This window comes from Mytilus edulis, chromosome 4 (genome assembly GCF_963676685.1).
Source record: "Mytilus edulis chromosome 4, xbMytEdul2.2, whole genome shotgun sequence".
Classification (NCBI taxonomy): domain Eukaryota; kingdom Metazoa; phylum Mollusca; class Bivalvia; order Mytilida; family Mytilidae; genus Mytilus; species Mytilus edulis.
The window spans coordinates 90,315,978-90,330,833 of NC_092347.1; the positions used below are offsets into that span (position 1 = coordinate 90,315,978).

Genomic DNA, 14,856 nt, shown 5'->3' on the forward strand with positions numbered 1-14,856 from the left:
TATCTACGGAAATGTTGATAGCAAAGTCTTGTCTGCAAGAAGAGTTCATATCAATGATAAGAAATATAATGAATAAAAATATCATAACGTACCAAATCTCTCAATATTACTGAACAACTGCAGAGAGAGTGAATGTGTTCAAGTTCATACTGAACAACTGCAGAGAGAGTGAAGGTGTTCAAGTTCATACTGAACAACTGTAGAGAGAGTGACGGTGTTCAAGTTCATACTGAACAACTGCAGAGAGAGTGAAGGTGTTCAAGTTCAGGTTATTGGAAAGAAAAACAAGATAACAATATTCACAAAAGTAATTCAGTTGTACTTGTAGGTACTGCATCGTGAATAGTGAATTATGTTGCCTTTTTGACAAATTATAAAAAAAAAACATCTTTTTGTTGAACTAATTAATAATTTGAATCTGAATTTGTGAGAGAAAAAAAATGGTTCTCTGAGGTACTATTTCCCACAAAAAGCAACTGGTTTCAGGTTATTAGATGCAGTAATGTAAACAAATTGTTTAGAACTTTTGTTCATCTTACCAAGAAGGAAGATGCTACACATAACTCTTAATGTTTCTACAAATGTTTTGCATCTCTGACTGGCTTTTTCAAATACGTGCGTTTTATATATAATTAGTTCTCCTGTTCGGAAGCTGAACCCAGAAAAGGACTTCAGATGCACGAAGTTTATAAAATGATGAAGTTAGAAATTTGAATGAAAGGTTGGCGTTTCATGACGTCTATCGATAAGAATTTAACCGATTCGCTTTTGAAAATGAAAACGTTCCAATTCGATAAAGAAAAAGTATATATACATTTCGGTTTTGAGAAAAGGGTGCAGAAAAAAATATGAACACATATACGCGTTGTCTTAAATATAATGTTACAAATTATACCAATGAAAACTTGAAATGGATCGAGTATGTACACAGCAAAAATATAATGATACATTTCCAGTTTGATTTCTATTATCATAGCGAACCCTGGCCAATAGTACACTGTCAATATTATAATTAGTTCCCACATAAACCAATGCAAAACGTTTTCGAGTTTTTGGTTGATTGATTGATTGTTAGTTGCTTAACGTCCAGTGACAAATATTTCATGCAATATCAGGACGACCGACCAAGCTTCATAGACCCGCCAAAGCTCAAAACCTCGAGCTCAAAACAGTTATTTATTATAGTAAGTTGTGCTTCAGTCTCTTAACTAATATGCATAAAAATACTATTCCAATCTAAAACCTTCTTATTTGCAAAAGTTTGTCAGTTCCACACATGTGTAGCAAATAAATGTTTTTGTCCATGTGGATATACTTTTATGTGGTATAGAAAATTGTCATAATTGTGTAAGAACAGTCAACTTGATAATTTATTGTCGTTATCAGTTTAACCTTGTTAAAACCACATGCTCTCCGCTCTATAGGTATTTCCATGTCACGTGACTTCTAACTTAATCATGTTTAGATTTTCATATTGTAGAGAATTAGTGAAGTTTTCACTTTATTTACATAGAAAATAAGGCTGCACTCGTGAAGGTGTGTCTATTACAAGGAGTTTAATTCATATCGTAACTTATAAAGAGCAACCAATTAATATACTTGTTTGTATAGCTGAGGGCTGGACGAATACAAACTCTTTTCCAATGTTTACTAGGAAAAAACTTACTTCATTTTCTTACTTTTGTGAATTGAATTTCGAATCTTTGTTATATTAACAGATGATAACATATAGTGTCGAGTGACAATTTATAAGGATGCGAAAAAGTTGACATATATGATTACAATATTTCATAAACAGCTGCCTGGATTAACTATTTTACAAGGTGAGATTTCTAATCTAATTTGTTACCTAACACAATTGGTAGATTTTCTGCATTGTATTTTTTTTTTGTAACATGTACAAGAAAATTTGCATGCAATTGATTACTCGATATATATGCATAGATAATACAATGAACTTTGTATAAACTTACTAGTTGTATTTTTTTTAAATGTTGATACAGTTGTCATGTTTAGGTTTTATTGATATATGTAATTGTTGGAAAATTAATATGGATGTCATGTAATTGATGACAAAAACTCTAAAAACACCTGAATTACGATTGACACGTATAGTGCAAGATTTTGTCTTACATATATGATATACATCTGAATTAATGAGACGGGACAATATTGTTTCTTGTCTTGTATTTTTGTTATTCTTGGTTAAGATAAACAGAGTGACATTTTGTATGGATGTAGTTGTTACCTTTGGAAGAAAATCTACGGTATCAAAGCAGGTATGAAATTTTATCTAAATTTGATAAAAATTGTACATTGGTTGGCATGCCAGGTATGTCTGATAACAATCTCTGTCATCATAAGCAGGTAAGAATCCAGGTGTAAAGTGGTATTCACCTTTCACATTTCCGTGATTATTTCTTAAATAACTATTAGTCTTGTATTCCATGATTTCAAGTTACAGATTTTAGATATCCCATAGAGCTGCTTACTATTCTGCAACTTTTTTTTATGGATGACACTTGCAATAATACTAAAAAAATATATAATACCTGCATTTTACAACTATAACCCTCAATAAAAAACTTTCATTGCCAACTGAGGGAATATTGACAGGTCTCGACCACTGACTTTGATAAAGTTAGTACTGTTATAAACTAACTTTAAATGATTAAATACCGCTATGAAAAGGGCTTTCATTAATTTAGTGTAACGGTAGATTTTATCTTGCATTTGACCTTGCCAGCGAATTGATATAAATCATAATTCCACCCGTGTCAAAACCGTCAGTACTTATTTTTAGTTTTGTCAATTTTTCTGTCAAATATAAAGAGGTTTCTTGCGTCATTTCTGTGTTGTTCCAATGAATTTATCATTCACGGAGATAAACACAGCTTTTATTTTACGTTACAATCTAATTTTCATTAATCAAGTAATAGATTTTTCTTCTGTTTTTGGTCTAAATAAAAAAAAACACACATTAAAACTCTCAAACTGTCAAGTTCGTTTTGATAAATTAAGTTGATAAAAATAAATCAACATAACTATCGAACCCCAAGGTAAATTCAAAAGGGGGGCTCATAAAACCTGACCACAAGACCTATTCTTAGTAATGAAGTCCCTGGACAAGATTAGTCCTTTAATTATTACAATTATTATTATTATTTAAAATGTCTCTTTAGGTCCAAATAAAATATATGTTGTTCTCAAAACTTCTGGTCCTAAGAGTTTATTATGACGGTTTACCGTGACAGAAAACTGCTTCAGAAAGAAAGAAGCAAACTTTGGTTTGAAAGAGCTAGACTTTCTAACAATATTGGGCGATTAATATTTGACCAAAATATAATATTAATATGGACATGAATATTTGTGTAAGCCTAAAATAATGAGAAAGGGGATAACAGTTAACAACCATGTCACAACCCACTGTTACAAATACAGAAACAAATACATAAATCGATGTTATCATTGGCCTTCTAAATGAATTAGTACGTAAAATACCGTCATATTCTAAAATGACATATATTGTTCATTAAAAACGCATTATCAACTTGTAATTCACCAAAAGACCATGTAATACTTGATGTAGTAACATAACTCTTAGAAATAGGATAAGATAAGGACAAGTGCTCGCGTGATTTGCGTCAAAATTAATTAAATCTTGCTAAGAAAATCGGCTACCGAATTGAAACTTCAGCTAACACTTGTCATCGGATAATACAGTAACGACATCTTTCTTCCTTTACAAAAAAATAGATATTGACTGCAAAACTAAAAAATCTATTTTAAAACAAAATAATGTGTTTCAGGTTCAGTCTCGGTGTTATATTGGCTGACGATAAATTCCTTATGGTCAGCAAGTTAGCCTTTTACAATAATACTCCATTAATCCATAACTTTTCCATCATAATTGAATAATATGTTCGGCTCTTATGAATGGAACAAATATAACAGTTTGGAATCGGAACTCTGTTGATTCACACATTTTTTTACCTTAATTACATTTTAAAACAAAAATTTTGTAAAAACTATAGCAACTGTGGACTTTGACGATATCTGTCACAGTATGGGTGAACACTTTTTAGATCTTAGATTAAATTATCATATAATAATATTTTGTATAGATGATTAATCATAATTGACCTGTCATTTGTCGCGAATTGTTCAAACACTATGTCACCTGATTAGATGTGTGCTAACCGATTTGACATTCCGCCCCGCTGGGCTTACTATTTTTACTAATTTTAGCACCACATATTCTGATAATGATAAAAACTTGCAACACGCAAGGTGCACTGTAGAACTGGATTAAAGGATTATTTTTTAAGCAGGTATTTATACAAACTTCACATCTTTTATTTCTATTTTAGGAAACATTGAACGTCTCATACACTTGAGTTTTTCTTTCAGATTTTGTATTTTCATCTCGGCTTACCTTAACTTTGAGCGTGTTTTCAATTTGTTTTATTTTAATTCGTTTAAATTAAATTTTTCAAATAAGACCATCTAATTTAATTGATTCATACCTAAGTTAACTGAACTATCTATACATTCCCAGGAAATGGTGGAATGCAAAATTCGCGTATACACAAACAAGTACACGGGGTCACACCCCGAAGTATAGTTATTTAACGGTAACTTTACAGTTTTATCTGGGTTCGTGTTAGAACTAAGAAATTACTAAGCAAAATAAGCATGCTATAGGTAGTCATATTACAAAAAAAATAATCTGAATTTTTTATTTCTTTAAAAAGAGAAAATCTGTTTTATCGCGTTGATCCAATATGAAACAATATTATAAATTTCTTATTAATTAATTTTCAGAAATCGTGACTTCTTTCGATACACCCCTTCCTATGTATTCAATTCAAAAAGCTTCATTTTAATAATGTTACATCAATATATAGCCTTTGTCGTCCCAGATGCTAGAAAAGCATAATATATATGTTAAAGATCACAGATTATATTTGTTCTGTTTTCACACGGTCCAATAAATACTGAATAGTTATTAAAACTAATTGAAAAGTTAATAACAAAGTTACCGCGTTAAACCATTCAATAAATACCTTGTTCTCAAGTAAACATTGGATGAAAGACGTTCGGGAAATTTATGTACCGAGATCAGCGTATACTCAATCATTTTCCAATAATTTACGGATTTGTGACTTTAAATGTTCACTGATACTTATGAATGATATGGAAAATGGTCGTAAGATAGCTTTTCTTGGCCGCCTTTGGAGGAGCACTCACATAAATTGAGATTGCGGTAGTTTTATGTTTTTGTAATACTTAGATAGTCAATTATCAGTTTATTTATTGGAAATTTATCTCTATAACTATGAAAATTAGAATAGGAAACTCTTTAATGATTTATAGGCATTGAATTGTCAATAAAAAAAATTAAATTCACCATTTCATATGATGTGAAAGTAATGTAACAAGATATATGTACCCTTCATTCACGACACACTCATTTATAAAGTGGAAACTATGACAAAACGGTAAATGACCAGAGAAATGTAAGCATGGTATTATATATAAGGGTGTGATGTTACAGATTAATGTACCTGTATCCTTATCAAATCATTATCCTATTGTGTTTTTTAAAAGAGAGAGAAAAATAATTGCCCCATCCCGAGAGACTTCCCCCTGCTCCATCCAAACTTCCATGCTTACAGACATATTAATAACACGGAGAATGGTGAAACTACCGACAGGTCTGTGCTGTAGATAAAATTCGGTGGCATCCAATCAAAATTAATTTATCTTCGATAATCCTCGTCTTTTCACCTTTGCATCCAAATCTGGACAACGTGCTTTTCGACCTTTGAGCAATTTGAGCCAATCGATCACAGACAATGTACAAAGACTGAGTACACTCATTCCCAAAGGTTTACATGCATGCTTGCAATTTATTTATTAAACGAGACCAGATTTTAATATGTTATAGCTACTAATAGATCATAATAAGAATAAAACAGGTAATTAGGATTTCGCCTGGAGAGCAGAATGCACGTAGCGGTCTCTTTTCAAGAGACGACTTTGTTTTAAAACCTTGACAGATAGTAAATAGAGCGCTTAATTATGATCGATGGAATCTTTTTAACTTTACAGTCTTTGTTCATACAACTTTTAGATGTTAAAAATAACTATATAAACACTGTAAATATTGATGGATATTTTTTTAAATAAAAGGATTACTCGATTACCGTTCATTAAATGTATTTGGGCTTTAATTGGCTTATGATTGATTATCAAGGTGATAACATGGGGAAATTGTCTAATATGGGTTCAGATATACTTTACTTAAACTGTTTGGCCAATTAGGTCAGATGTTTTGGTTGGTGATTGATGATAATCCACAATTTATTTCAAAAGCAGTTTTGAATTTTTTTAAATAATTTAAAACTTAAATGTCTGAACTTTATTTTTCTTTTTAAAACTGTTCATAAAAAACTAAAGTTAAAAAAAATAGGATTTTCTTGGTTATCTGGAAAAGCAGTATATTTTTTGATTTCTGGCAAAGAGGTTGCCCCTGTTTTTCTGTAGGAACATTTCCAAATTAAATGAAAAAGAATCAACCAAAATGAACAATGACATTTCTCTTTGAACTTTAAAATGTGAAATATATTACGGAAGAAAAATATATATGCATTATAAGCAATTTATGGCAATGTATAAAGTTTTCTGAACAAAATGAATTAAAAGTCTATAATGAACGGGATAATTTACCTGTCATATGGAGGCCAGTTTATGTTATTATCTGATCATCATTTCCTTCAATGACACTTTTGTTGGACCGTATCAAAATCAATGAAAAGGATTCGTTTATTCGCGTACACACCACTGTCAAGGTTTGAAATCTTCACAATCAAATCACTTTCTCTTTCCCAATACAGAACGAGAGGCTTTGGGATCTTAGCTTGCAAATGGATTTTTTTTTAATCTTTTCCATCAGAAGATGTGTGCCTATTGAGTCACCAACTCATTAACGTTTACAGATTTCAGTTTGACATTGTTCACACAAATATTTATACAGTAGCGGAGTAAATAAATACAGTTTTTGTCCGTTCTAGTGGCTTTGACATGTTTTTAATTTTACTTTCATTGTGAAAACCTTTGTAATTTTGGATTAAATTTGAGGAAACATTGAAATGAAGCAAATTTGTGGAGCTTCAAGAGAGAAAATTATGTACTCATAGTTAATCAATAGTACATTGAAGAATTGTTATGTATCTATCAAAAGGCTGAATTTCCTTTCAGTGTCATATGCTGAATTAAATGGAAAAATCTAATCCGGCTTTTATAGAAAATATTTGACATGAGTGTCAAATTCAGTATATATTAGAGGCGGTTTCAAATTTACTTTATACGAAAGCAAGTAGAAGTTGCTATTGAAAGAACACCTAATGATATTTTAAAAATGAAAATTTGTGGAAATTAAGAAAGTTATTGTTGTGTGGTGTGTATATTGAATTGACATTTAGCTGGAGTAACCACTTGTACGGTGAAGTACATTATATCATATGACTTTATAATGTGCTCAATTCAAGGTCTCATTCAATATTAAAAGGGATTAATTATTTTTGTAATGTAAGACTTTATTTGTTAAAGGTAAGTAAGAGATATCCTTTTCTTAAGTCATCAACATTCTTGCTGTATCAATAAAAATTTCGGCTATTTCAAAATCGCAAAAAAAAAAGTGAAGAATACTATCGGATCTTTCAATACAAAGAGAGAAACAGGAATTACCAAAAATATTGAACATTTATAAATTGTATGCAACCTATTACTACATGTTATGTATAAAAAAAGAAGATGTGGTATGATTGCCAATGAGACAACTCTTCCCAAAAGACCAAATGACACAACTTGACAACTAAAGGTCACTGTACGGCCTTTAGCAAAGCCAATATCGCATATGTACATACTATGACAAAGTTCTAGTATAAATGATAGTATGATCTTCTGTTATGGATATTTTAAGCTTTGTTGACAGTTAGACATATCTGATTCAAATTAGTATAATTCTTAAATTGCAAAGTCCACAACTGAAATAATAGGAACTTAATATATTGCTATTTTATGTGAGGAAAAAACTCTGCGCTATCAACTAATATTTTAGAAGGCGTTGATTTTTTATAGATTTACTGATTGACAGATGAGCTTCAATCTTGAAGAATCTTTTCTTTGTGAAGAATTCTTCCAACAACTCTGAAATTGACGAGGGGTGATGATGTATGCTCCACAACATTTGTTTTATATTTTGTAAGGTTTGCTCTCTAAAAGCATAAACCATCAAAACTAAAAAAAAAAGAAGAAGTTTTTATTGCAATTTCTCAGTAAACATAGGAACTGCTTCAATTACCTGTAAACATCAATCAGAAATTTCTTCAGCTTATCAGATGTTGAAAAGGTTTAGTGTAATTTTAATCTTTTAAATATATTATGCCATATATATTATATTTTAATGGCAAGATAACGAATAGAGTGTTTATTTTTTTATTTTTTGTCATTGCAGATCATCAGAAGTAAAGATGAAGACACTTGTTATTAATATAGTATTTACCCTGTTCTCATTCTGTACAGCTTATGGTAAGTCACTAATACAAAACTAAACCACTCCCGTAGTTCTTGGAGGGGGAGGGGAAGGGTGACACTTGGAAGCCTTGAATAAATCTGGATCAAATTTTAAAGATTTGTACATACATACATGTAATACTAAGCGGCAAACAAACTACAAATGCATAAAAAGTTGTCATAAAAAATAACAAGATCTGGGTTTATTAAGTTTGAATTATGGCCTCAAACTACCTGAATATTTGAATGATACTTATCGTTTCAAGTAGAATATGACTAGATCAGTGATCGTTTGCCATTGTTTGAGACTGATCCAACATATTTATATTACAATTTTTTTTCTTCATATTTTCACTTTAAATTGGGTTGTTTTTTTCACCAAAATCCAGTATTTTGAAAGATGATTTTGGTATATTATTAAAAATAGGGAAAGAATAATTCACCTAGACACCATCCCATCTTCAAAACTGTAAACAAATATTTGAAGGATGGTTTGAGTATTGACTAACTTATGACACTACTAAATCAGTCCAGTACAAGACCCAACTTTCATGCTTAATTTAATCTGGGGTAGTAATTAAAGCCAAAACACAAATTAGACTGGCCATGATTTCAAAAATTGATAAAAAAAATCAGTGTTTTTTGTGGTTTTTCAGTCAGTGAATTTTAATCAGATAAGAACAATTTTCTTTTTGTTTTGCTTTCTTGGAGGTGAAATAATAATAAGTTTTCAAAGTACAGAGTGATTACCATTTTCTGAAGTCATATTGCGTAAAATCAGCTGATATTTCTTAATTGTTTTAATTTTAGTTCTGTATTATAGTTGATTAAATCAGAAAAAGCTGGAGCCAAAAAGTATAATTGCTGTACATTATGTGCATAGTGGTATATAAAACATATATGTCACATCCCCAGCAAATTTTTAACTTCTACTTTAATTAAATTTTCATTTCTATCTGTCAGTTCTGGTTGTAATTTCGGCTAATTTTTTTGGTTAGAAATGATATATTTTCAGAGATTATCTCGATCAGATCAAAATATTTGTCTTCCTAAACAAATGACTTTCCGGAATCAGCTGATGATATTAATCTAAATGGGACATGTTAAAATCTATAAACGCTAGACATACTACCAAAGTAATTTGAGTTCCTCTAGTATAATATAATAAAGCTATGCACAGAATTATGAAATCGTAATGAAAGTTTGATAAAATTTGCAGGGACTCCATTTGTGTAATAGCATTTTGTAGATAAGTTGTTACCGAAAGCCCAACGGGATGTTGATTAATTCCATAATCTACATGTCGTTCTTTATAATATTTGATATTTTTATCCATCTTTTACAAAAATTGACATGTACCAGTTGCAGATGTATTTTCCTCGTTTTATTTATGTTTTTAAAAAAGTCATAAATCAGATCATGACTCTTAATTTAGTTTTGAGAAAAATATATATAGCTGTGTCAGAATTGTTGTCTTTGTTCTTATTCATAAAACAGTAGATTGTATATTCTATAGCATTCTGCCTCATCAACTGAAAGTAAAAGTAAGATTGAAAGCAAAATTATTTTTTTCCAACAAAGATCCCATTAAATTTTTTACTCTTTAAGTAGTTCTAACTTTATTTTCATGTATGCAAACTGGAAAAAAGGGGGTACGTAAGTTTAAATCTGAACAGTTATGATCCTCTTGCTTTTTCCAAGCGTTTTCTAGAATAAAATTGCTAAAAATTATTTATATTTAGAAAAAAATCTTTAGACTGTTGTCATATTACTTAAGATTCATCTGTTCTTGGTGGTCAAATGGAAATTTAAAATATTAATTCGTCATAGGTTCAGATGTATTTTACTATTTTTGCTAGGTCTGCTTCCCAAGAAAAATTAATTAGTGATGACAGAGGTTAAAACAATTTCCCTAAAAACCCAAATGAGAAATGAAGACAGAGATGACTTTGGATGTAATAAGTATAAGATAAATGATGACTTTTTCATCTGTTCCTTACTGTTTTCTAATAGGTTTATTATGTTTATACTAGCTGGTATATTAGTGTATGGGGAAGCCATTTTACAGTTGGTTTGCTTCACTAGAAAAATGTTGGTATTGACTTGGAAGCATCGCAAGCTGAAATGTAAACAATTAAAGATGGCTTGTTTGAAGTGGAATTTCCTAAATGAGCAAAATGTTTCTTGTCTCTCAAAACCATCTGGTTTGCTTTGGAAACAGAATCTTAATTAAAACACAGTTCTGGCACTACCTAACTGCTGAAAGATTGCAATATGAATTTAATTTTTCAATTAGAAACTAATTAATCTGTTCATCCATGTAAATTATAACATGTCAATATTTAATGTTCAGTAATTATGATGACGGACTTGGACCATGTGTGTTAGTATCACTTTCTACACCAGAATTCTTGTAGTAATTCTTATATTTTCTTTAAAAACATGAAAGCCCTTTTTATTGCTTTTAATTAAGTAAGATGTGTGATAAATTATTAATAAACCAAATATTTTGGCTTTGCCCCTTTGCGTGTAAATGAGCAATCCATGTACACGACCCATAATCTTAATAAAGTGGTGGACATGAACTTGACCTTTGGACCTTTATTGTATCATGTTCATAGGTGTGGATATGCATATTTTAATTGATACAGGAAATTAAAAGGGTTAATAATTTACTAAATTAACAGATACTAAGTAGTGCCAACTAATTTATTGAGATAAAGGAAATTGTAAATGATTAGGACAATGACACAAGTATAAGCACATGTATTAGATAGAAAATAATGCATATTAGTACAGAGAAAAGGCAAAGTCCACTGAATGAACATTGATTTTGGATATCTTTTTCTTCTTTTTGCATTCAGCAATTTCAAATTAGTGCAGTTTAGACACACTGAAATTTTTCCATTTAGGTTCTTTTCTCCTGTAAATCCAACCACTTTTTTTTTCATTGTTTGATGCTACATTTGAAGGTTTTGGAAGGTCTGTTTAAGTCATCATTAAAGGTTAATTTATAACATGTGCACTAATTATTTGACATGCATCATATTTACAGTTGATCTACATTTGATGAGAAGCATGTGATGACATTTCTGTGGGTGGGAAATTCATTTTAACAAGGAAAAAGCGCATATGCGTGTTTTGAATCCCGTTAAAATCTAGTCTTAAATGCATGCCATCTTCCATCTAAACAAAAAAGAAGCTAGACTGATCAGCATGTTAATCTGATTTAGTTGAATTAAATCAATTTCCTGATTAATCTTTTCTTTTTTGTGACAGACCAAACACGATTTTTGTAATTCACTTCTATTCAGAAGATTTCTAGTGTAAAAATGAAAGTTATTTGTCCAAGACATTTGTGTGACAGTGAAATTTTCTTGTGTAATGGTAATTCTATAAAGATGAACAAAAGAAAGTTTGTATTACCACAGTTAAAGGTTAAAAGCTGTTCTTGCTGTAAAAATGTTATTATATTTTTAGTTGAGGAATAAATGACACAAACTATATTTATTTACATGTGTCACTTGAAAGTTCTGTAATATGATGTAACTTTGGGAGGCAATTTTTGATATTTTATGAGAAAAACATCTTTTTCAAAAAGACCTTTGATAATGGGAAATTTGTGAATGCATATCTTATCTATTTAATATAAATAAACAGTCAATTTGCAGCACTCAATCTCTTGATTGACACTCCCAAGTGGCAACTTAGACATATCTTTATTTTCATGATATGATATATCATAATTATATAATGCATTTATGACCATTTGATGCTTAGGAAATAAGTGTCCCATTACCAACACATAAACTTGCATGTGCTTGTAAGAAGTAGGAGGGAATCTAATGCACAGAATTTTCAAGAAAAAAAAAATTGGAAAAAAAACAAATTCAGTGTTAGAAATAGGTAGACTTTATGAAGTAGTTATAAAGGATATGAGTTATCCATCCATGACACAAAATCAGTACATGCTGAACAAATAAAAACATAAAAAGGAAAGGAACAGCGCTTTTATTGCTGTTCTTCATCTCATAGTCACAGTGAGGTCTTCAATAAGCTCTTAAAGATTCTTGCACCTTTAAAAGAAAATATCTTCCTTGACTACTGGAATACCATGAATAATCTAAATTTATTTCTTAGTATATAAACAAATAACAGCTATGATCACTAAAATCACTCATTTTTTCTTAAAACTCGTGTAATGCCAAATATCTGGCCTTGGATGTAAACCATATGTTGTAAGGTGCTACAAAGTTTACTAAACAAAAGTGGATATAGATGTTGCTTAACTTACTGATTCTCTTCATTACTCATGATTTAAGCACACCCTAATAGCTTTAATATAGTTCGTAATGAGCCCAAGCCTCACAAGATGCTAACTATAAAACCTATTTCTTCATCACAACTTTCAGTTATATAAAGGAGACTGATTTTTCATTCTGGAGTTCCATGTAATGTTTGAAACTTTGTGGCTGTTTAGTGAAGGAAGCAATTAGTTTTGTAAACAAATGATTTAATTTGTTTATATTTTTGGCTGATACTGGCAATAGAAATGGTAGAATAAATGGATTCTGTTTCTATTAGTGATGTTTATTTTCACAAAAAAAAGACATGCCTGCTAGATGCATGGTATTTACTTTACTAATTTGAAGAAAAAAAGTGATGATTAATTCACCATAGAAGTCACCTCTACCATCTTAATTTTTTTAAGTTATAATTGTTAATAAATTGCTTAATTTTTATTTAGCATATTCCGCTATAATCTTGAATAGGAGACGTGACAGCCGTGTTTGTGGGTGTTGAATATAAATTACAAACATCCGCATATTTAATAAATTCAAAAAATTGTGACATTTTAGATTATCTTCATAGGAACACCTGCCTTATTTGCCATAAGATTGATAAAAATGCAACATTATAGCATAGTATTTAGTTAAGCAACTTGACTTGACTGTGATATCAAATTTCATAATTGTGCTCCTAGTTGCGTTTTCTCATTTAGTTAATGTTGACTGTCACTGCTAATCTTAAATGCAATTAATTAAGTGCTGTTTGAAGTTTACATAAGACGACAGCCAGAAGGAAATGTCATTTTGTGAGTCAGTTAAAAGACCTACTATTTACATACCTCATTTAATATCTATGACAATTATAAATGGACACAACTTTTTATACCTATTGGCACTTTGTAAATTATAAGCACAGGAATTTTATTATTTTTTGTGCATTAGCAGAAATAATAACATATAATTATGAAAAAACAACATCTAGTCCAATTTTAACTTTATTTTTCAAATGAGAAAACAGAAAAATCTTCATATCTTTTTAAAAAAACAAGATATTTAAAACAATATTGAATTATATATTTTCCCTAAGAAATCGTCATTTTCAAAATTGCAAAGTAGTAGAATCACACAGGCATGGGAATATATCCTCTCTGAAAAAAAATTGCTATTTCAATTGGGAAATAAATGAGAATTTGTTCAAAATAACTGAAAACAGATGGCTGCAAAGAAAAAGTCTTTTCTTTTCTTTTTTTTTTAAGAAAGACAAAATACATTTTAAAGAGTAATGGCATTAGTTGCAGGACGTGTGAATCATGATTTTAAAATACAATAAAAAAGATTATCTTGACATTTGAATTTCATGGTACAGATAGTTCATCTATCTTTTAGAAAACAGGTGCTTCTTTTACATTAGTTTGTTTCCCTGGTAAGGGCTGATCATATGGAAAGAAAGTTGGGCGTATTCCAATAACAGATGCTTTTTATTTAAGATCAAAACAAAATGATATATATAGGTTACCCCAACATTAATATTTCACCGGTCTCCTTTAGGGGTAAGTGTTGTCCAGCTCTCTGATTAATTGCCTGACACCCCTATTTGCCCTGTATGAAAAGTATTATTGAACAATTTATGATTAAATCAGGAAATGTATGAAGATGTTACCTAAGGAAAACTTCAGGGGAAAACATGATTTACAGTGTGGGGATGGTTAGCCATTAACTACATATAGGAGAAATGTTTTTCTTGTTATTAGATAGAGAAATATTATTTTAACCTTACAACAATGAAACAGAGACTGCTTTAGTCCATTGTCAACCTTTACATTTTATAACAAAATTCATCACATTCTATTAGCCTTATAAGTTATCCTTAAAGTAACCACAATTGAACTTAATAAAATTTTTGAATTTAAAAATTCAATTATGTGATAAACATATGACTTATAAAGATGAGTTTATTTTTGGAAGGGATTATCTTTTGTTTGCTTAG

General features: G+C 30.1%; 1 protein-coding gene across 6 annotated transcripts in view; it reads left to right on the top strand.

Annotated features, from left to right (window-relative positions):
* The first annotated feature begins 1,432 nt into the window (after window positions 1-1,432).
* LOC139520997 (fibroblast growth factor receptor-like 1) overlaps window positions 1,433-14,856 on the top strand; it is a 35,206-nt gene continuing 21,782 nt past the window's right edge. Inside the window, exons 1-2 of one of the 6 annotated variants that reach the window (XM_071314124.1) lie at window positions 1,433-1,823; window positions 8,522-8,595. In XM_071314124.1, the coding sequence (XP_071170225.1) occupies window positions 8,538-8,595 (58 nt within the window). In that variant the 5' untranslated portion in view covers window positions 1,433-1,823; window positions 8,522-8,537. Of the gene's footprint in view, window positions 1,824-2,111; window positions 2,280-4,294; window positions 4,332-5,800; window positions 5,982-6,878; window positions 7,615-8,521; window positions 8,596-14,856 lie in introns of those variants that run through there. The other 5 variants (XM_071314128.1, XM_071314130.1, XM_071314129.1 and 2 more) reach the window with 5 other exon arrangements.